Genomic DNA, 24,478 nt, shown 5'->3' with positions numbered 1-24,478 from the left:
TTGCTTCCTGGGGAGCAAAGTACTCACCCCTGTCTAATGTTCTGGGGACGTGGGTTCGAATCTCAACGTGGCTGATGGTGAAATTTAAATTCAATAAAAATCTGGAATTAGAAGCTAATCTAATTATGACCAGGTAACTGTGGTCCATTTTTGTAAAATTGCCCCTGCTTCACTAATGTCCGCTTGGAAAGGAAATCTGCCATCCTTACCTGGTCTGGCCTACACATGACTTCAAACCTACAGCAATGCGGCTGACTCTTATTCATGGATGGTAATAAATGCTATCCCAGTCAGTGACACCCACATCCCACAAATGATAAAAGAACACAAGGAGTCAGCGAACCTAAATCACCAATAATCATCTTGTAGACACCTTCTGCCTTCTCACCCCAGCAACGCACAGTAGAGTACATCCAATCGGTGAAGCCTGAGGCATCCCTGTACAGAGGAGGACAAAAGATTATGTAGTTAATTAGTGATTGTCTTTCAATGCGTTTATTTAATGAATTATCTGCAAATCCACTATGTAGGCTTATTCTCATTTCATGGCTAAGGCTACCAATTACCAAACATGTTGAGGTTACCATTACCTGTCCACTGGAGCAGATTTTTTTATTTATTCATTCACGGGATGAGGGCATCACTGGCTAAGCAGCATTTATTGCCCATTCCTAATTGCCCAGAGGGCAGTTGAGAGTTAACCACATTGCTGTGGGTCTGGAGTCACATGGAGGCCAGACCAGGTAAGGATGGCAGTTTCCTTCCCTAAAGGACATTAGTGAACCAGATGGGTTTTTCCCCAACAACCAACAATGGATTCATGTTCACCATTGGACTCTTAATTCCAGATATTTATTGGATTCAAATTCCACCATCTGCCATGGCGGGATTTGAACCTGGACCCCAGAACGTTATCTGCGTCTCTGGATTAACAGTCCAGTGATAATACCACTAGGCCATTGCCTCCCCTAGGTGTACTTTAGGAAACAGACAAATGGGGAGTTTTATATCAAGATTACTAGTCAAGTCTTTTGGTAGGGTGCACTTTTGAATAGGGGCGGCACAGTGGTTAGCACTGCTGCCTCACAGTGCCAGGGACCCAGGTTCGATTCCAGCCTCAGGTGACTATCTGTGTGGAGTTTGCACAATCTCCCCGTGTGCGCGTGGGTTTCCTCCCACAGTCCAAAAATGTGCAGAGTAGGTGGACTGGCCATGCTATAGTGCCCAGGGATGTTTAGGTTAGGTGGGTTAGACATGGGAAATACAGGGGTAGGGGAATGGGTCTGGGTGGAATGCTCTTCAGAGGGGCGGTGTGGACTTTTTGGGCTAAATGGCCTGTTTCTATACTGTAGGGATTCTATGATTCACTTGCCAGTCCTGGTTCAATAACATAAGATTCAGTACATTTCCCCAGTTTGGATCTGTATTCTTATTTCATACCAAGTCCTTCTTTTCTCAGGGCCATACAAGGAAGCAGACAATGTTGATCCAGGCATTACTGACAATTGTCCAGGTTCTACCAAATCTCCTTCCAACTCTATTGGGAAGCACTGTGTTTCATTTTACATCTCACTCCATAGTAACAGCCCTATGGGGACTTGTGGCCAAAATGAATGGCACAAATTTACAACATGCCTGTCAACAAATCAAATTCCGCTTTACAATAAGCAGGATTGCACTGTGTGTTTTAAAGCAAATATTTAGAAGAGGAAATGAGAAATAAAGCAAGCTGATGACAGTCAATATTCAAAGGACCTTTTTATTCAATTTTATTCTCTGAAAGCTTTACATCCCCTCTGAGCCTATGTTCAAGAGCAAATATGCACACTGTTCTAATTTCAGAAATGTTCCTTTGAATAGGATGTCTTAAATGTTTTAGACTGGGTGACTGCCAATATTAATTAACAGCTCTGGAGTGGAAACCACAATACTCAGTGTTCCTCTGCAAAATCAATCATCTACTTTCAAAAATGTTACTGCTGGACGGGAATACTTTTGCTGAGATGTCAGGTTATATACAGTAACACGATGCACCTATCCTTCAGAGCACAGTAACAAAAAAAAGGGAAATATTTATGATAAGCACAAAGATAAGCCCGATGTTAACTAATGAAAGTGTGTGCAACAAATCAAAGTGCGGATTCTGGGCAATGTCTGAGGGGCAAATCTTTATTTTAAAACTGCTTTTTATGAGATAAATAGGCTGCTGAAATAGGAGTGAGTAAAGTATCAGACATGACTCAGTATTGAAACATTCTTTGTGGGTTCAGGACATCTTATGGCTAAACTTGAAATTTATACATATACTTACTATTTCTTAGCCATCATTTTTTATTTTCAAATCGTCTTCAGATTTATTTATTTAATCACAATCAGCTGATTAGGAACTTAACCAGAGGCAGCCCGTTGTTCCATTCTCAAGAAAGAAGGCAGCTTGTATGAACCTATGAAAAGGGAGCAGATGTAGACCACTCGGCCCCTTGGGTCTGCTCTGCTCACTCAATCAGAGACACCTTTCTTACAGGAAGGCTCTCACTTCCTCTTGCTAGCAGTTTCTGAAAGCAAGGAGGGTACTAGTCATGGAGTACAAACTGTGATGAGAGCTTGATCATGAAGGCAGTAACCTGGGGACGCTGTTGTGTTGTAGCTACCCCAGAGTTCTAGCCACCCAGGAAACTCTCCTGCCTACACTGGGTGCATCAGAAGGATTTACAAATTGACACACAGCCTGTTTGGCCATGATATGAATGCACCTTCCTTGATCATCCAGGCCTGGACTGGAACTTGAACCTGGAGCTTCTGGTTCAGAGGCAAGGACACTATTCATGGTGCCACAAAGTCTGCTTCCCCTTCTCCTGGTATAGCTCTTCACCTTTCTGATAGAAACAATTCCTGTTTGGCTGCAGTTCGTTGGGAATCAGTAACTCTCTAGAACCTCAGCCATGAAACCTTTGCTCATGCTTGACCCAGCCAGCAGGCCACTTGATCATGCAGGATTATCAAGCAGACACAATCACACTTTCACACAGTTCCAAAAAAAAATTGTTTGTTTCCCTTCTGGTTTCTTTACCGATTCTCTTAATCTGGCCTCTCTGACTGTCTTGCCAGTGAAAACTCTTTACTTACTCTTCCAAAACCCCTCCGACTTTTGAACATTTTGGTTAATTCCACTCAATCTTCTGTGCTCAGAGGAGATCATTCTCAGCTTCTGTAAACTTCACGTGATAGATGTCCCTCACAAACAGCACCATTCCGATCAATCTCCTCTGCCCGGACTCTAAGTCATCAATAGCCTTTCGAAAGTCCGTTGTTCAATTCCACACACAATTCACCTGCTTAATTAACCAATTAATTGGATGAACCAAGGATTTATAAAGTTTCTTCTGCCCCTTCCAACTCCATTTTGATTTAGCCTCCTCCCCTTCACTTTGCATTGGCCTTAATTGGATTTGGACATAAATCATTCAGTTGGAAAATGCGGGTGATTTATTGTTGGTGATTAATTGAGCAGAAGAAATACTACAGGTGGCATAGTGATCGAAAAAAAGTTCAGTTGTGCGTAAGAACACTTCTGAATATAAAGGAAAAAGGAAGATTAAAAAAAAAGCTTCTTCTAATCTAATTACACTAATGAATTGCTGTGAAATGTTTTCCTGTACTGAAGTATAAATGCAAATTGTCTTCCTGGCACAACGTCCTTGTTTTTGTACTCTATAACTCTATTTAGAAAGCCAAGGATTTCACAATTTGTCTTGAAACAAAATACTCAAAGTACATACAGCATTGCAACACAGATCCTTTCAACCCAACCAGTATTGCAGGTATTTATGCTGCTCATAATGAGTGGTCCTAATCCTAAAAGCACATCCTTTTTCTAAACAACTCTCACTCAACCATTCATTCAATATATTCTCACAAGCTGACATTGTCCCGACTTCCATCACCAAACCCAACAGTAACCCATAATCCTGCATGTAAACATATATCTTCTGCTTTTTGCACTAACTTTCTTTACTGTAGTTCCAAATTTTTCTCCCATTTTAACGTCTCAATGTTTGTCTGTCCCTACAGTGAAGGTTTGGGATACGAAAATTGTTCATTGTGGTGCTGGGGGGTGGGGTATGGATACTTTTGCTGATAAGATGTTGAGATTTAAGGTACTTTGCCAAGAAGCAAATGCAAGATGACAAGAATAATTGTTCACATAGCAAATAGTTCAGGTATGGAATGCACTGCCTGGAAACGTGGTGGAGGTAGGCTCAATTAAAGCATTCAGAAGGGTACTGGATGATGATTTAACAATGTGCAGGACTACAGGAAAAAGGCAGGAGATTGGCACTCAACCAAAATGCTCAGAAACTGGGGCAGACTCAATAGGCTGAATGGCCTCATTCTGCCTGATAACAATTCTATGATTGAGCTGAACATATACACATTAAAATTAATGTACTAGAATCTGGTTATTAATGTCATAGGACTTTGATTTTGCAACAGGATCTATATGATTGATATAGTAACTAACTGATTAATGCTAGATGGGTCATTAAAAGTATTTAACTCTGATTATTAATTACAATAATTCTGATTATTAATGTATTAACATCTGATTACTGACACAATAATTTCCTGTTAATTGAAGCAATGGACAGCTGACTATTAATGCAACAGCAACTGTCAATTATCATAATTAGATCTTGATTATTAATGTAACAGGATACTGATTATTCATGCACTGGAACAGTCTTGGAACTATAGGTCATTGCTTAAAAATAAGGAGTCACTCACTTAAGACCAAGAATTAAGAGATTTTTTTTCCCTCACAAAGGGTCATGAGTCTTTGGAGCTCTCTTCCTAAAAAGATGATGGCAGAAGAATCCTTGAATATTTTAAGAATGACGTAGATTGAGTCTCGATAAGCAAGGGGGTGCAAGGTTGTCAATGGTAGATGGGATTGTGGAGTAATTAGAGCAGCAGGGGAAAGAGAAGCAATGAAACAAGAGGGCAGGTAGGACTTTGATTTAGAAGAGACAGGAGAGTACTATCAATGGAGCCAAAGCTAACACGTAAGCAGAGAGAAGTTAATTTCTATTATGGTGCTTTTGGAGATTGGTGTTGAAAACGTTTCATATTTGATTTGGTTTTACAAAGTGCAGGTAGCATAAGACAAGAAAATGACCAAATTTAATCTGAAAAGGACTCAAAATTTGTTAGAAGATAGATGAAGGCAGATTGGTAGAAGTTGTTTATGTGTACTTTAGCAAGGCCTTCAACAAGTTTCTGCATGATAGACTGGTTAGTAAGGTTAGATCACATGGGAATCCAGAATCAGCTAGCCAAGTGATACAGAATTGGCTTGATGGTAGAGGACAGAGGGTAGTAGTAGAGGGTTGTTGTTCAGACTGGAGGCCCGTGACCCAGCAGTGTGCTGCACGGATCGGTGCTGGGTCCACTGTTGTTCATTATTTATATCAACGATTTGGATGAGAATACAGCAGGCATGGTTAGTAAGTTTACAGACAACAACCAAAATTTGTGGTCTAGTGGAAAGTGAAGAAGGTTATCTAAGAGTACAATGGAGTCTTGATCAACTGGGCCAGTAGCTGAGGAATGGCAGATGGAGTTTAATTTAGATAAATGTGAGGTGTTGCATTTTGGTAAGATAACAAGGGCAGGACATACACAGTTAATGGTAGGGCCTGGGGAGTATTGAGGAACAAAGAGGTCTCGGGGTGCAGGTGCACGGTTCCTTGAAAGTAGCGCCGTATGTAAACAGGGTGGTGAAGGCGGCATTTGGCACGCTTGCCTTCATCGATCCGAGCACTGAGTACAGGAGGTGGGATGTCATGTTACTGCTCCACAAAACATTGGTAAGGCCACATATGGAGTTCTGTGTACAATTCTGGCCACCCTGCTGTAGGAAGAATGTTATTAAATTGAAAAGGGTGCAAAAGGTATTTACAAGGATGTTACTGAGACTGGGAGGTTTGAGTTATAAGGAGTGGCTGGATAGGTTGGAGCACAGGAGGCTGACGAGTGACCTTATAAAGGTTTATAAAATCATAAGATGAGGTGAATAGCTAAGGCCTTTTTCCCAGGGTAGGGGTGTCCAAAACCAGAGGACATGGGTTTAAGGTGAGAGGGGAAAGATTTAAAAGGGACCTGAGGGGCAACCTTTTCACACAGAGGGTGTATGGAATGAGCTGCCAGAGACAGTGGCAGAGTTGAGTACAACTAAAGCATTTAAAAGACATTTGGATAGGTACATGGATAGAAGAGGTTTGGAGGAATATGAGCTTAATGCAGGCAAATGGGACTGGTTTTAGTTTAAGAAACTTGGTCAGCATGGACAAGTTGGGCTGAAGGGTCTGCTTCCATGCTGTATGACTTTCTGACATTATAAGGGCCCCTCAATTCTTCAGATTTGTTCTTTTCTAAGGATAACTAGCTTAATACAAGCTTTATATTCTATTCATTTTTAAATGATCATTGGTCATATCTTAGACAGCACCTTCTAAACACATGACCAATACCATCTAAAGGACAAAGGGCAGCAGATGTATGGAACACCATCACCTACAAGTTCCTACTCGCCATCCTGACTTGGAAATTTATTGCTATTTCTTCACTGTCACTAGCATTCCCTCCCTAAGGGCATTGTGGGTCTACCTACAGCACAATGATTGCAGCAGTTCAAGAAGGCAACTCATCACCAACTTCTCAAGGGCAACTGCAGATGGGCAAGAAATCCTGGCCCAGCCAGCAATGTCCACATCCCATGACTGAATAAAAAGAAAAATCAATATTTGTGGTGTAAGATGAGACCAATGAGCGGGGTAGCTCAGATGGCTAGACAGCTAACCTGCAGATCAGATTAACTGCTGTTGCGGTTAATGGGGTTCAATCGTCATTCTGGGACCCATCTCCTCACCCTATCCCGCAGCAAAAAAACCAGTAAATAATCACCAAGGACCTGCCTTCAGACAGTGAACTGAAGAAGAAGAAATATAAGACTATATCTATTTCAATAAAATGAAATTAGTGCCAAGAGAAGAATTATTAACAGCTGTTTTATACCTTTGAATTGCTGGTTATGAATAAAATGAGGTTCTGGGGGACAAAGGAGGGGAGATAAACAGAGGCAGAAGGATGAATTCTGGTTATTGAGATTTAGTGTAAGATTTGAAGATTACTGTGTAACAGCTGTCCTTTGTAAACAAGCTGCTGTGGCTCTCGGGAAGTAAAGTAAGAGAGAACGCTGATCGCTGATGAGTTATGGAGCTAGCAAGCTGCTGGTCTCACTTGGTGTCCTGTGGCAAACAGTGTTGACGGACTAAGTGCCTTTGCTCTTTTCAGATTGATGACAGCTCTAAGAGACTGATACTTTGAGACGGAGTGTGTGTTGCTGATACCTGCAACCATGGAGAGGACCCAATGCACTCTACGATTTACTGGGCACACTATTACCCTGCTGAACCACACTCTTTCTGTATGGTACTCCCATCACTCATACATTCTGTCCAATGTCAGCCTTCATTATTTTCAGCAAAGATGTAAACTGATCCGTCCAGTAATTAGTGATGCAGCAACTTAACAAGCTTTTGTTTTGCACTGTAGTCACCTTCTGTTGTGTTTTGAGTTATGGAGCAAGGTCGCTATGATTACCAAAAGCACAGTGAATTCTACTCAGTTTGCAAAGGCAGCTGCAAGGGGTAATACAACAGATAAAGGAGGGCTTGTGGTGCACTGGATAGGAACCTACCTCTGAGCCACAGGGTTTTGATTCAAATCGTACCCCAGGATGTGATGGCGATCAAAGGCTGAATGAACCGGTTGACTCCTGTCAACACACACTAACGACAGGCTGTAACAGTGGGAGAGATTCCTCGTCAGCCATTTGAAGCCTCTACCATCTGTATCCCTTACTCCAGGCTTCAAAATGCACATGTTGCTGCAGCCACTCAGACTCGTTAGGGGATCAGTTAGCTCCAATTGGCTGGACAAATGGCATGGAAAAGAATTGGATTCGATCCCTGTCCTAGCTGGGGTGGGTGCCTCATTGCCCTAGTCATGGTGGAGTTTGAATTGCTACGGGTTTGCTATGAGTTTGAATTCCTTCAGGCAGAGAACTCAAGAGAAAGGAAGAGCAGTAAGTAATGACAGGCTGCTTCCACTAGTTGTTGAGACAGTAACAAGTTATTCATAAAGATTAAAGGGGTTTCACTGGTCACATCGCTGTGGTGATGGAATCACATGTAGGCCAGTCCAGGTAAGGATGGCACTTTCCTTCCCTGAAGGACATTAGTGAGCCAAATGGGATTTTCCCGACAATGGTTTCATGGTCATCACTAGACACTTAATTCCGAATTCAGTTGAATTTTCCACTATCTGCCATGGTGGACTGGGGTCCCCAGAACACTGAGTCTAATAGTCTAGTGATAATACTACTAAGCCACTGTGTCCCCTAAGAGGCTTGTTTTCACTAGAGCTCAGATTAGCAAGAGGTGTGCTGATTGAAGTGTCTAAGATCTGCAATGGTTTTGACAAGGTGGACATAGAAAGGACATTTCCTTTTGTGGGTCAGTCCTGAACAAAGAGGACACTGTTTAAAATTAGGGGTCACCCTTTTAGGGCAGAGAGGAGGAGAAGGTTGGTTTCTCAAAGGACTGTGCAACTTTGAACCTCTGCCCCAGAAGGTGGTGAAGGTGGGGTAGTTGAATATTTTTAAGGTGGTGATGGATAGATTCTCCATACTCAGAGGAATCAAAGGTTATTGTTGGGACTGTGGAATTCGAAACACAATCAGCCATGACAGAGACAGTAGGAACTGCAGATGCTGGAGAATCTGAGATAACAAGGTGTAGAGCTGGATGAACACAGCAGGCCAAGCAGCATCAGAGGAGCAGGAAGGCTGACGTTTCAGGCCTAGACCCTTCATCAGAAATGGGGGAGGGGAAGGGGGTTCTGAAATAAATAGAGAGAGAGAGGGGAGGCAGATAGAAGATGGATAGAGGAGAAGATAGGTGGAGAGGAGACAGACAGGTCAAAGAGGTGGGGATGGAACCAGTAAAGGTGAGTGTAGGTGGGGAGGCAGGGAGGAGATAGGTCAGTCCAGGGAGGACAGACAGGTCAAGGGGGCAGGATGAGGTTAGTAGGTAGGAGATGGGGATGGGGCTTGAGGTGGGAGGAGGGGATAGGTGGGAGGAAGGACAGGTTAGGGAGGTGGGGATGAGCTGGGCTGGTTTTGGGATGCGGTAGAGGGAGGGGAGATTTTGAAGCTTGTGAAGTCCACATTGATACCATTGGGCTGCAGGGTTCCCAAGCGGAATGAGTTGCTGTTCCTGTAACCTTTGGGTAGCATTGTTGTGGCACTGCAGGAGGCCCAGGATGGACCTGTTGTCTGAGGAATGGGAGGGGGAGTTGAAATGGTTCGCGACTGGGAGGTGCAGTTGTTTAGTGCGACCTGAGCATAGGTGTTCTGCAAAGCGGTCCCCAAGACATGGCAGCCATGGCAGAGCAGATTTGAAGGGCTGAATGGCCTACATCTACTCCTGCTTTGTACGTTCCTAGGGGCAGACAATGGCCTAGTGGTATTATCGCTGGACTGTTAATCCAGAGACCCAGCCAATGTTCTGGGGACCTGGGTTTGAATCCTGCCACAGCAGATGGTGGAATTTGAATTCAATAAATATCTGGAATTAAGAATCTAATGATGACAATGAATCCATTGTCGATTGTTGGAAAAACCCATCTGGTTCACTAATGTCCTTTAGGGAAGGAAACTGCCATCCTTACCTGGTCTGGCCTACATGTGACTCCAGACCCACAGCAATATGGTTGACTCTTAACTGCCCTCTGGGCTATTAGGGATGGGTAATAAATGCTGCCTAGCCAGCGACGCCCTCATCCTGTGAATGAATAAAGGAAAAAAAAAGGACGGTATAGACATACTGGTCTCAATGGTTTCCTTCTGAGCAGTAGCATCTGTGGGGATTCTAGTTCCACGGCAACAAAGACAACTGACTGTCCTGCACAGAATGTTTGAACTCTCCGTCTGTCAGTAACTACCAAAAAAAAACCACAAGTCAGTACTGCCAGAGGCTGTCTTATACTCTTGGCGGGTTTCCTTACAGCACTTGAAAGGGCATCAAGTTGGCAGATGGATATAATGTGGCTAAGTGTGAGGTTGATAACTTGGTAGGAAGAACAGAAAAAGAGTTTTTTTTTGAAATTTGTAACTGTTGATATTCAGAACACAAGAACTAGGAGCAGGAGTAAGGAATTCAGCCCCTCGAGCTTACTCTCCCATTTGATATGATCATGGCTGATCTCATGTCGGCCTCCACTCCACTTTCCTCTCACTCTCATAACCCTTCAACCCATTACTGATTAAAAATCTGTCTACCTCCTCCTTAAATGTACTCAATATCCCAGCCTCCACCACACTCTGGGGTATTGAATTCCACAGGTTCATGATCTTCTGAGGGAAGTAATTCCTCCTTATCTCAGTTTTAAATCTGCTATCTATTATCCTAAAACTGTGACCTCTCAGAAGGATCGAAGTGTGCTCGCACAAGGAAACAAAAATTTAGCATGCAGGTGCAGCAAGCAATTAGGAAGACATAGTACACGTTGGCTTTTATTGCAAGCCAATGGACTATAGGAGTAAACAGGTCTTGCTACAATTGTACAAGCCTTTGATGAGGCCATACCAAGAAAACTGTGCAATTTTAGTCTCCATGTTTCAGGAGGAATGCTTCCACTGGAGGTGATACATTACACTGGTCCCTGAGATGACAGGGTTGTCCTGCAAGGAGAGACTGAGTAAATTGGGTCTATAGTCTCTGAAGTTTCAAAGATGGAAATATACAAGCTTTTGAAGGGGCTTGACACACTGAAAAATAGCCTCTCCTGGTTGAGGAACCTACAATAAGGGGGCACTGTCTCAGGTTAAAGGACCAATCGTTTAGGAATGAGAAGAGGAAAAAAATTGTCCCTCGGGTTGTTGTGAATGTTTGGAATTCTCTACCCAGAGGGCTATGGAAGGAAGCAGCTGCAGACCAGACCATGGTGCCAAGGGAGGAAATTCAGTCATCAGAAAGGTTCAAAATCAATAAGAAAGTAAGTTGTCAATATTTTAATTTGACAAGGTACCAGGATCAGATGAGATGAATCCAGGGATACTGAAAGGCGTTAAGAAGAAAATTGTAGGAGCACTGGTGATTACTTTCTTCTTCCTGAGATTCGGGGGGAGTGGGACTGGAGGGCTGGCTAATTCCAGATATTATGCTCTTGTTCAAAGAAAGGTTGTAAGCATAAATCCAACAATTACAGACCAGTCAGTTTAACTTTGGTGGTCATTGTCATATAGAGTCATACAGCACACAAACAGACCCTTTGGTCCAATCTGTCCATGCTGACCATAACACCAAATGAAATGAATCCCACCTGCCTACTCCTGGCCCATATCCCTCCAAACCTTTCCTATTTATGTGCAGAGAAGCTTCTAAAAACAATACTTCAGGTTAGAATTTACAACATGTGGACAATTGTGGGTTTACTACAGACAGGCAATATTGATTTTATAATCATGTTTAACTTACTGGCTGGAGTTTGTTAAAGTTTAACTGAGAGGGCTGGTGAGGGTAATGCTACTGATGTGGTGTACATGGACTTACAAAATACACATGATACAATGCCACACAGAAGATTTGTGAGCAACGTTTGAGCTCACAGAGTAGAAGGTACAGTAACAATGCGGATAAAAATTAACTGAGTGATAGCGTACACAGAGCTAGTGAATATTTTTTGTGCTGAAGGAAGGTTTGTACTGAAGCTCCCTGGGGCTAGTGTTGAGATCCTTTTCTTCCTGATACATATTAATGATATAGACCTTGGTTAGAAGGCACAACTTCAAAAGATTGTAAATGATTTAAAACTTGGATGCACTGTAAACTGCACGGAGGACAAACTTTCAAAATAACACTGAAGGTGGCATGGGTAGAAAGATGTTCAATGAACGTGGAGAAATCTGAGGAAATACATTTTGGTAGGAAGAAGTTGGAGAGACAATATAAAATAAAAGATACAATTCTAAAGTGTGTTCAGAAGCAGAGAGACCCATGTTCATATGTACATATGTCGTTAAGGGTAGGTGGAAACAGCAACTGATAGTGATGTAGTGGTTGTGTCTCTGCATCTGGGCCAGAAAATCCAGGTTCAAGTCACACCTGCTCCAAGGTGCTGTAATATATCTGAACAAGTTGATTAAAAATATCAATAACGTCCTACGCTTCATGAATAGGGACATAGAACAAAAGAGCAAGTTGGTTATACTGAACCTGTCCAAGGCACGAGTTAGACCTCAGCAGGAGTATTGAGAGTAGTTTCGGGTACCACACTTTAGGAAGAATGTGAAAATGCTGGGGACAGTGCAAAAGACATTTAAAAATCAGGGATGAGAAATTTCAGTCGTGAAAGTAGTTGAGACTGTTTTCATTGAAGATGCGATTTGATAGAAATTTTCAAGATCATGAGGGATTTGGATAGAATAGATGCGGAGAAACTATTCCTATTCACAAAACAACCAAGAACAAGAGGGAATATTTAAAGTAATTTGTAAAAGAAGCATTGTGATGACATAGTTTTTCTCATACAGCAAGCCATTAGGGTCTGGAACGCACTGCCTGGAAGTGTCATGAAGGCAGGTTCAATAAAGGCTTTCGCCGGCGCACTAGATGGCTGCTTGAATCAAAACAATGTGCAGGTTTATGGGGAGAAGGTAGGCGAATGGAACTAAGTCATAATGCTCTTTTGGAGAGCCTATGTAGACACGATGGGCTGAATGGCCTCTTTCTGTATTGCAAAAATTCTGTGTTACTAAATACATTTAACAGTGAGATTGACAGACTTTTGGTCTTTGAGGGATTCGAAAGATATGGGGGTTGGTAGGAAAATTAGGGTTGAAGCCCAAGAACAGCCATTATCATAGTGAATATAGAGCAGATTCAACAGGTGTGCTTCTGTTCCATTCCTTAAATTCTTATCTAATCAGCTTCTCTTTACACAAGGTCAAATATAACAGATAGGACCAGAAAATGCTAAAACTACTCAGCACGTCAGGCAGCAATATGGAGACAGAAATTGAACTCGCATGGCAGCACAGTGACTGATCATCACATTCCAACACATGAGTTCAGATGAAAGATTACCAAGCTAAAAACATTAATTCTGCTCCTCTCTCCACAGATCCTGCCCTAACTTGCTGAACATTTGCATCATTCTGGTTTTATTTTCAATTTCCAGCATTTTTCTTCCACAATAGTTTGCCCTTCACAGTCTCTAACCAAGAATCTTCAATGTCTTGTCTTCCACATCTCCTTGGACGCAAGACATTGCCTAAGCTACAGGCCAACTGACTCCAGAATGAGAGGGGACCATTACAATGAAGGTGGCTTTTGAGGGGTGAGTGAGCTATTTTTTGGGGGTAGGGTGATCACTCAGCAAATCTCAGCAGATTGGCAGGCACATTATGGAGGTAAGGGCACAAGGAGTTAAAAATAAGTCCCTCTGATATCCGTGTGTTCTGTATTCTTGGCAACAACAATTGCATGGTTAGATCCTGAGTGTGAATGGAATTGAACCCAGCTGTGATGCTTTCCATAGCTAAATAGCTTGCTGACACCATAATGCACGCTCAAGTCGAATAGCCAGTCAGCCATGCGATTTACTCTGTGGTCAATTAGTCAACGGGCTCTCTGCATCAGTGCCCACACAAGAGTAACTGCTCAAGTCAGAGCTTGTGAAACAGTAGGACTAATTTCTTTTGGGCGAGAGAGGAAGCAAAAGGGTTGAGTTTTGATGTGTGCAATCTTGTTAGCAGTGAAGCAGCTAATCACACTCAAACAGAAACACGCAGAAAGCACATGGTAATTGAGAACAGGCCCAATTATGGCTGCGAAACAAAAACATTCAGGCTAGAAGGCAGAGAGAATGAAAGCCCATTCCCCAAGCGGAAATGAAGGCCAGCTGCAGCTATATTGTATTTGAAACTAGCTAATTACAGTAACATGAGAATTAATAGCCAACAGTTCGCTGACAATGGACAGAATGTTCTGTCCAAAACAATCACCATTCTCCACTGCCTGACTACACAGCATGAACTAATCACACTACATGTATGCAACTTCTACAGGCCTAACTTCAAATAAATAAAAGCTGTGTTCCTGCTGGAGTTTGTTCTGATGTATTGCACTTGCATTTCTCAGGCTCATCAACAAAGAAACCACCAAGGACTTGACCACACAAGTGCTTCTTACAAAGCTCCTACCCGACATACAATTGACTGCTTCGTGCATCATTCCTGATCAGTGATTTCCTCCCCTCGCTGCTGATCTTGTCCAAGTAACAGGGAACTAGCCGCAAAAAAAGTTGCACGGGCAGGTAAGGGAACAGGGAAACCTCTCAGTTCTCAGTTTTGTCACTCATTAGCAACCAGCTTTCGAATGGGGGTTGTACAGTCAGGGGGTTCAGACCCATATACTACCACTAACTGTTGGCACTGTTACTCCACTGGTGCCAGTACCCGTCCACAGCTTCCAACATAACATAAAACTCTTTTACTGAATGTTTCTAATGATTTAGCATCACATAGAAGATGAAAGGGGGTCACAAAAAATTAATCTCCTGAATCAGAAATTCCCTTCTTGCTTTTCCTCAGAGACCAAAGTGCCTCGACTATGTACCTAGGGCTTAAAGTTGAAGGAACTGGATAGCTTCTTGCAGGTTTCCATTTAATGTAACAAAATGCAATTAGACCCAGCCGGCTTTCCATCCAGTGTCTCAACTCCTCAACTGTGTGGCTCAGGAAGGCCATTTAACTTAACGTTCCATCTGGACAATGGAAACAGTCAAATGCAGTTTGAAATGATGCATTTGTTCATCAAACTTCGCAGGGAATATCCTCATGGAATCATACACTCCAGACTCCTTCAAAAAGGAGCATGGAAAATACTGGGGAAAAAGATAAGATCATTTGATCTGACAGATCATCCTCCCTTTGCCCCATGTCAGTCAACCAAAATCCTTTCTCAAATACATCCCTAACATTTTTTTTGCCCCTTATCAAAAATAAATCCACTTGTCTCTCCAACATCTTGAATGAACTCTCCTTTACATTTTGCACAAAATTGTGCAGCTCAAATCATTGATTAAAAAGAAATTATGACATCATCAGATTTGTTACTGAGAGACATGATTCAACAAACCCTCCAATCTAAACATGTACGGCAATCTTACGTTACGAGATCTCAGATTTGGAACATAATAGATCATTTGAAGTTTGGTAACTAGCGGTGTCAATTAAATATTGCCTGAAAAATAGAGGGACAGACTGAAAAGACTAACACAGAGGGTCACAGGACAAAGAATGCGGTGGAAGCAACAACAACTTGTATTTATATAGCGTCTGTGGTGTATACAAAGCTCTGCTTCGCAGAAGCACTGTCAGACAAAAATTAACAGCATGCCACAGAAAGAGACAAAAGGTGGCCAAAAGCTTGGTTAAAAGTGGTCAATTTTCAGGAGTATCTTAAAGGAGTACAGAGACGTGCAGAGGTTTAGCAAGCTTAGGGCTGAGGCAGTTGAAGGATCGGTACTGAAGGGAGTAAAATGTTGAACTGGAAAAGGAGGTGAGAGAGGAAGAGCAGCTTTCCGGTTTGCATTAGCAGGATATGATGATGTAGTGGTTACGTCACTGCACTAGTAATCCAAAAATTCAGGTTACTGTTCTTAGATTATGGGTTCAAATCCCACCGTAGCAGAGGATGAAATGTTAATTCAATAAACTCTGCAATTAGAAAGTAGAACCTATGGCAACCACATAAACATTGTCGTAAAAATCCATCTGGTTCGCTAATGCTTTGTAGGGAACGAAATCTGCCCTCATTACCTGGTCTAGCCTATATGTGACTCTGGACCACAGCATTATGGTTGACTCTTAACTGCCCTCTGAAATGGCTGAGCAAGTCACTCAATTGTATTAAGCCACTATGAAACCTAGCAAACAGAACAAAATCAGACGGACAACCTGGCATCGACTTTGGCACCGAAAAGTACAATGGAAAATACCATACTGCCAACTAGAAGGGCAGCAGGTGCACAGATACACCAATACCTGCAAGTTACCCACCAAGCCATACACAAGCTTGCTTGGAATGATATCACCGTTCCTTTATTGTCGCTGGATCAAATTTCTGGAACACCCTTCTTAACAGCACTGTGGGGGTCCCTACACATGAATGACCACAGTTTAAGGAAGCAGCTCACCACCACCCTCTCAAGGCCCATTAGGGATGGGCAATAAATGCTGGCCCAGGCAGCAATGATCACAACTTATGAATAAATTAAAATTCCCTTATTTTAAGAAAGAAATGCACATACATTGTCTGATCTAGAGACATGGATTTCTGCTGCAAATTACAACTGCAGACTTGTGCACAATAAGAATATTGATGGAAATATTCAAAGCCAAACAGGAATGGTTCCATTGAAAGACTGGCTACGCCCCACACAACAACAGCTCCTGTCACTTGACAAAACAAATAGCTTTTAAAATCAATCAGCAGCAATAAGACCAAAATCAGAGAAAAACGTCCAACTGAATGCTGAACAGCAACAGTCTGATCGTCACAAGATCAAGTCCAACTGAATGCTGAACAGCAACAGTCTGATTGTCACAAGATCAATGTGAGAAACTAATTGCTAAAATGAGAAGAACAATTCAAAAAGTCTTCAGACGAACGAATGTTTGGGATCACCAGTTCTGCAAGGCTGGCTTCGTCTTATGACTTAGGAGTTTAAAGATTGAATTTCAGAGCTTTGAAGCAAACTGTTTTCTCGCCGTGAGAAGAGGTGGATAGTGTGTAATACAAACACAAGCTGGATGTGTGTGGGGTGCGAGCATGTGTACGCATGCCAATGAGGTTAGAGTTACCGCATGGGAGAAAGGTAAGTCGCCAGACATGCTCTGCAATCTAAACATTCTGTCAGCCACTTCAGTGAAGCTTAATTGAATTAAATTAGCGTTAACAAAAGAACATCAAAGAGCAAACTCGTTCCATACTAAATGAAAACCTGCGAATCTTCTACCCTGGGCCAAAATGATCTCAAAAGTTCAAATGTACACTTTTTGCCAACACAGATATCTTCACTGCGCGCCCCCCCAAAAAAAATTTGGGAACACATAGAACTTTATTACAAAAGCGACCTCAACTGAAGCATTGTAAGCAATTCTGCACAATGCAATCCAAGAAAGATGCATCAACGCTAGTGAGGATACAGAGGAATTTTGACAGATGTAACCAGGGAAAAGGAGCTTCAGTTGTGGGGTCAGGTGGGAAAATTTGGGAACTGTTCTCTCAAGAATAAGAACACAAGAAATAAGAGCAGGAGTAGGCCATCATGGCTGATCTTCAAAGATAGTAAGAACTGCCGATGCTGGAGTCAGAGATAACACAGTGTGGAGCTAGAGGAACACAGCAGGCCATGCAGCATCAGAGGAACAGGAAAGTTGATGTTTCGGGTCGGGACCCTTCTTCAGAAATGGAAGATCCCGACCCGAAACGTCAGTTTTCCTGCTCCTCTGATGCTGCCTGGCCTGCTGTGTTCCTCCAGCTCCACACTGTGTTATCTCATGGCTGATCTTGTTGTGGATTCAGCTCCATTTACCTGCCTGCTTACCATAAGCCCAAATTCCTTTACTGTTCAAAACTCTATCTTTGGCTTAAAAACATTCAACGAGGTAGCCTCAACTGCTTCACTGGGCAGGGAGTTCTACAGGTTTACAACCCTTTGGGTGAAATTTGATCTCAACTCAATCCTAGTCCAGAATAGGGAGCATTCAGAGGTGACCTCATCAAAAGAATGTGAAAGTACTGAGGAAATTTGATAGAGTACCTGGTCAATAAGGTATTCCCTGTGGAGAATTAGCCCAAGGCTATTGGAAAAACCTTAAACAAGAAAGGATGAGCAGTTTCTTCAGGGAGAGAGCTGTCGGAATTTGGAACACTCAAAGGTGTGGGAGAAACAGATACCATTAAAATTTGAAAAAGCATTGGGATAGGAAATTAAAAGGTGAAAAAACAGAGTTACAAAAAAAACCAGGCTACAGGCCTGAACTCAGCTCCATTTTTATGAAACCAGCATAGTCACAATAGGTTGAATGGTGTCCTTCTATGGTAGCTTCAATAATTCTATAATTGCACTATCAGGTGATAATATTTTAATCCAGGCTAATAGTCATTCAGCAGTATTGAGAAACAATCCTGGTAGCAAAACATGTCGTATATTGAATTTCAAAAGTTCAATGATATCTGGGATACAAGTGGCAACTTATACTTAAAAAAATATTAATTTGTGTATCATTTGGCAGATGTCCAGGAACTGGGTGCCAAGACTGCATCAAGCGATTTAAAATGGAAGGGAGGATTTGTTTACATAAATAACGAGAGGGAAGGAGCTTCAGCAATTTGTACCAAAGCCGACATTCGTAAAATCCTGGGGTTCACTATCGAGCAGAGGCTTAAACTGGACTAGCCATATTAATATTGTAGCTAGAACAGCAGGGAATTCTGTGGTGAGTAACTCACTTCCTGACTCCCTAGAACCCATCCACCAACAATGGGGAATGAGTTAGCACCTTGATGAAAGATGTTTCATTTGCCTCGATGGGTGCAGCTCCAACACTCAAGAAGCTTGACACCATCCAGGTCAAAGCAGCCTGCTCAATCGGCAACTTGTACATCAGCTCCGACACTCACTCCCTCCGACACTCCTGCACTGAGCACTACAGAAATTTGCCAACCTCCTTCATAATCACCTTCTAAACCCATGACCTCCACCACCTACAAGGACAAGAGCAGCAGATGCATTGAAACACGACCATCTGCAAGTTCCCTGCCAAGTGGCATGCCACCCTGACCTGGAAATTAATTGTTGTCCCTTTATCGTCACCAGATCAGAATCCGGGACCACCTTTCTTAACAGCACCGTGGGAGTGCCTGTACTACAATGACTGCAGTGGCTCAAGAAGTGAGTTCATTGCCACATTCTCAAGAGAATTTAGGATTGGCCGATTAATGGTGGAATGATGCCCATAGCTCAATAACAAATAGGAAAAAAAAACTTAGCTGGGCACAAAGGCCTACATTTCTTCGGTCATGCAAAAATTACCAATCCATTCCACACCTCTACACAGAGGCTCTCAACCATTCTCTACATACTTGTTTCTACATGCTATTTCCCTATATTGATATTGATACGGGAGGGGATGGCCTAGTGGTATTATCGCCGGGCTGTTAACTTAGACACCTGGTAATGTTCTGGGGACTCGGGTTTGAACCCAGCCATGGTAGCCGTTGGAATTTGAATTTGATAAACATCTGGAATTAGGAATATAATGAGGATCATGAAGCCATTTTTGATTGTCGGAAAAACCCATCTGGTTCACTAATGCCCTTTAGGGAGGGAAACTACTATCCTTGTAGGAGAAGATTACTGCAGATGCTGGAATCTGTACTATAAACAAAAAAATGCTGGAGATCACAGTGGGTCAGGCAGCATCTATGGAGAGAAAGCAAGCTAATGTATCGAGCTCTGATGAAGAGTCATCTACACTCAAATTGTTAGCTTGGTTTCGCTCCATGGTTGCTGCCTGATCCGCTGTGATTTCCAGCATTTTTTGTTTTCAGATGCTGCTATCCTTACCTGATCTGGACTACATGTGACTCCAGACACCCGAGAAATGTAGTTGACTCTTAACTGCCCTCTGGGCAATTAGGAATGGGCAGTAAATTCTGACCTAGCCATCAATGGCCTCACCCTGTGAAATGATTCTACATCAGCTGCTTGGAGCTATAGGATTTCCCTGACATTTCTAGAAAGCTTTTTGGAAAGTCTCCTGCAAGTACCCACTTACGTGTCAATGATGCGTTTGGCTCCGATGAGTGAAGACATCCCACTGGGACAATATAGGGTCAGTTCCAGGGAGCCCCGAGCTGGGTGTGCAATGGTCACTGTCACTGCCACATGTTCCAGGGTCTTCATGCCAGATAAGTTCAAGTCATCAGTGGTTACTGTGGAAAGGAGAATAATAACTCTTATGAATAACTCTCTGAGAACCTAAGCCAAGAGTCAACCCAGTTGATGCTGGATCGGGAAAGAAGCAACAAGATCTGTCCAAGACTGGTCCCTAAGTAGTAGGTTATATTCAGAAATCCTTGAGTCTTGGCAATGGACGTCCTGTCAACTTCTTGTGTGGGACCGTATTCACACAGGCTGGAATGCAAAGGAGGTGATAATTACACTGCTCCGTTTCTACTCCTCCCAACTTTCTAAAGGGGACTTGCAATTTTGGGGTTCGACTGTTTAAAACGGTGATACAATTTTCGGGGTTTGTATCTTCAGTTTTGTTGCAGCCACTGAGACAATGGAGAGGTGGGGTGGGAGGAAGGTTCAAACTCCAAACCAGCCTCTGGAGAGTTGGAGTTAGAGCATTCATTCTGAATACTGGGTTAGAGTGTGAGTGCGTGGTATGTGCGTGCGTGGTGTTTGTGTGGGCGCACGTTGGTGCGTGCGTGGTGTTGGCGTGCGTGCGTATGTGTTTGCGTGCATGCGTGTGTCTGTTTGTAGAGGATACATTTGCCTCCATTTAAAGAGGTGACAACCACACTCGTCCTCCCACCCAATTGTAAAGACAGCTGGTTCTCTTCACTCTTGGGTGAAGCCCACTGAATTCAAAAATAAAAATTGAGTGAGACAGTTAAACAGGCTGATATTCATTATGAACCATTTTACAGTTCGGTTAAGGTCAAATTCTACCCCAAATGTTTGCGTAAGACTCATTTGAAATGTGAAAAAATGCATTTCCAATATCAAAAGACTACCACAAAAATGCTCACAGTTTGTAGAGCAAAACCTGGCAGCAGCCTGGCTTTGTGTACACAGGACGAAGCAACATATTTTAACCATATCAGGCAGCTCTTCTGCAAAGATCTGACGGAGACCAGCAGACGGTGGAGGCTAATTCACTCCAGACTTGTTTGCCCTCGAGGTTATCGAATTCCTTCCTTTGTTAAAACGTAAACCACACGCCTCAAGTCCACCTTCACATATTGGCCACTGGACAATGCAGAACCAACCTGGTTTTTATTCTTTGGTCGTTTGATGCACAGGTGGAAAAGCCAGCCTATAGGCTGCATGCTGATGCTTTTTAACAAGGGAGCTCTGTTCTGCCAAATCTACTGCTTTACAAAATTGGTAGCTGATAAACTCAACTATTTCTCCAAAGCTTATTCAACAGTCAATAAGGTCCATGCTTTGGGATAATGAAGAGGGCAACAATTGTGGCGAGGGGGGTGGGGTGGTCACATTCCTTGGCTTTTGTTTCCTACACAGTGGCTGCCTGTCCAGAGGGATGCACTTAATTGGCATTAAACAGTCTATTATACTCTCAATCCCTAACATACGGGCTCCAGCTTCCTAACTTCTCTCTCCAGTGGCCCGCCCCCTGTTTTTAAGTTTGCCACGCCTTGTTTACAAAACTAAAGGGGAAGGAGTCTTCCATGTAGAAAATGTTGTTCCTCCTGATCCCTACCCAGGAACTCGTCTATGAGTGGAAAGTGTAGATAAAAAAAAAACGCGCTCACAGTGAAGCATTGACTGAGATGTTAAACCAAGGCCCCATCTACTCTCTTAAGTAAAAATCTCACTGAACAGTCTGAAGAATCGCAGAGAAGGGTTCTTGACTGTTACTGATGGCCCAACCAAGCCCCCTGAACCAGATTCACGACTCGTGTATCTCACTGCTTGCTGTACACAAACCAGCAGGAATGACAATAGTGTCTGCACCGTAAATAAAACTTATTGGCAGTCGGAGGTGTCCCGAGAAAGTGAAGGGTGCTATGTAAGTGCTAGTTCATTTGGGTCAGTCTTTCCTTGCTGTCCACATTTCTGACTCTCGCCAGCTGAGCACACCTGTGCAGATTCACTACAATCGCAGAGTAGCTGCGGATTCTCTGAATTTGTCAAAACTGTTTCTCAGTGCCCGAGGGAAGCAGGAGCAAAGGAAATAAGTTTGGGAAGTATCTCAAAAACACTGAAGTAAAGAAGCAGTATCTGAAGAAATTGGAAGCCAAAACAAACAAACAGTCACTGCTAAAGCTCAGAATAAAAAACTCTTCCCCACAGAGCCCATCCACCATCTTATTTGTGCTGCTCTTCTTATGTAGTGAGGGAGAGCACAAGTAAGTCTTTTTTATATTAAAAAAAGTTTATAGCTTCTTTTTAATTCCTGATAAAACAATGAGCTGGCAATCTTCTGTCGAGCACATTGAAATAGAATCTGATAACACAGATTCTGAATGTTGTCCAACAGCCAGCGACAGATAATTCTTCTGTCCACATTTACTGATATTTCTGTTGCAACAGTAACATTGCCTTAAATGGTCACAAAGCAGACAGTAACCTGGCTACGGCCCAGCATTAGTTTTGGAGTAGCTTCTTGTCTAATTTAATGTTTGCATCACATTTCCTCCTCGATAAATTTTCACTGGAACGTCACTGTCAACCACATTTGAGCCAAAAGTGATAAATAATGTCTAGATATTAAAACCATTGGACAAGCATGACATCATTGGCCTGGCAACGGTAACCATCTAAAGTCAAGTCAGCATGGTTCCTTCTCTTTTAAAAAAAAATACCCCTCACAGTAGATCAGCCCTCCTCACCACTAACCCATGAATGACCGTGCTGGTGTCTGCATAGGAGCTTTTAGGCATACAGGGTACTATCAATGCTTCTGAACCAGAAGCTCTGGGTTCAATTCCCATCCCAGGACTTAATGGGCAAGGAAGGTGTGCTTGTAATACAGCCCAAAAGTGGTTGACTATCAACTTGTAAATCTTTTCAACACCTGCCAATGGGAAGGGGTAAGATGGGAGAGATTCCCAATCAGCCATGTAAGGAGAACAACATTGAAGCCTCAACCATTATCTATCGCTGGTAAAAGTGTAGGATAAATGCTGGCCCAGTGCGTGCGTGTGTGTGTGTACGAATGAATGTCCGGTCTGATTCACATGGATGCCCATAGTGAGGGCTTTGATGCCACATTCCACCTTGGATGGATTTAGGATCTGTCTCTTTGCCCTGCTTGTTTCAGAGGCTGCAACACTGTGGGTCCAAACTACAAACCTTCAAACAACTGCTCTATTGCCAAAGGCAGTGCTACCAGAATCAACCAACTCAACAGACACAGCGTTTTATAATCAATCGTCAAGGAGGAGCCAAAGACTGATTTGTACATTCTTTTTTTAATTTTTACCTTTTTGACTGACTTCTCATTTCTACTCTGTGTGCATGTATCGCATTTTATTATCTTTTCTCATGTTTTTAGCAGCTAATAAAGTAAGTATTTCTCTATAATCTGGTTAATTTGTCTCCTTTTAAAGCATAAATGCATTTGGGCTAGGAAAAGGTATCCAAGAGCGAAGGGATTTTTTAAAAAAATTAGCCTTGATGTGATCAACGGAGAAAAAGAGGAACCAGCTTATCCCTCTTCACACAGAATCATAAGGAATTGGGGACTGGCTGCAAAACCCTGCAGAAGTGTAACTCACTGGCCTGGTAGTTTGACTGGCCACATGCAGCAGTAATCATGTGGCTCATCAGATGCTACAAGCCTCTTCATCTCCCTAAAGAAACTTGGAACACTCAGAAGAGTTTATTCAGGGTCCAGAATCATGGCCCTAAACACAGCCAATCATAAAGGCAAAAGGGTTCCCAGTAGTGTGGAGCAACACACTTTTTATTCATTCATTGGTAGGATGTAGGCATCACCGACTGGGCCAGCATTCTATTGCCCCTCCTTGGTTTCCCTCTTGAGAAGGTGGAGGTGGTGAGCGGTCTTCTTGAACCACTGCAGTCCATTTGATGTAGGGGCGCCCACAATGCCATCAGAGAGGGAATTCCAGGATTTTGACCCAGTGACATGGTGGAATAGTGATATAGTTCCAAGTCAGGATGGCGAGTGGCTTGGAAGGGAACTTGCATGCAGCTGGTGGTGTTCCCACATCTCTGCTGTCCTTGTCCTTCTATGTGGAAGTGGTCATGGGTTTAAAAGGTGCTCTCTAAGGATCTTTGGTGAATTTCTGCACTGCATCTTGTAGATAGTACACACTGCTGCTGGTGCGGAGCGTCAGTGGTGGAGGGAGTGGATGCTTGTGGCTGTGGTGTGAATGGTGTGCAATGTGGGTGGTCAGGAACTGAAGTGAAGGCATGCATGTCTAGAATCAACTACACCCACCCGTTCCTAGATTTCCAAATCATCCGACAGTCAGTCAGCCCTCGATTTCCCGGGAAAGTGGATGAAGTTAGAGTTAAAGGCTGGAATTTTGACAGGATGGCGGTGACAGCCTGGGTAATCTCA

The 24,478-nt window shown here is 42.9% G+C and overlaps 1 protein-coding gene across 1 annotated transcript in view; it reads right to left on the bottom strand.

Annotated features, from left to right (window-relative positions):
- Positions 1–290: 290 nt before the first annotated feature.
- LOC109932888 (proprotein convertase subtilisin/kexin type 7-like) overlaps positions 291–24,478 on the bottom strand; it is a 126,413-nt gene continuing 102,225 nt past the window's right edge. Inside the window, exons 5-6 of the mRNA XM_048615363.1 lie at positions 19,973–20,129; positions 291–438 (exon numbers count right to left, since the gene is read on the bottom strand). Coding sequence (XP_048471320.1) covers positions 291–438; positions 19,973–20,129 — 305 coding nt within the window. The remainder of the gene's footprint in view (positions 439–19,972; positions 20,130–24,478) is intronic.

Source organism: Rhincodon typus, chromosome 32 (assembly GCF_021869965.1).
Source record: "Rhincodon typus isolate 14 chromosome 32, sRhiTyp1.1, whole genome shotgun sequence".
Lineage (NCBI taxonomy): Eukaryota > Metazoa > Chordata > Chondrichthyes > Orectolobiformes > Rhincodontidae > Rhincodon > Rhincodon typus.
The sequence above is the reverse complement of the archived record's forward strand: the minus strand, read 5'-3'. Positions and strand labels throughout refer to the sequence as shown.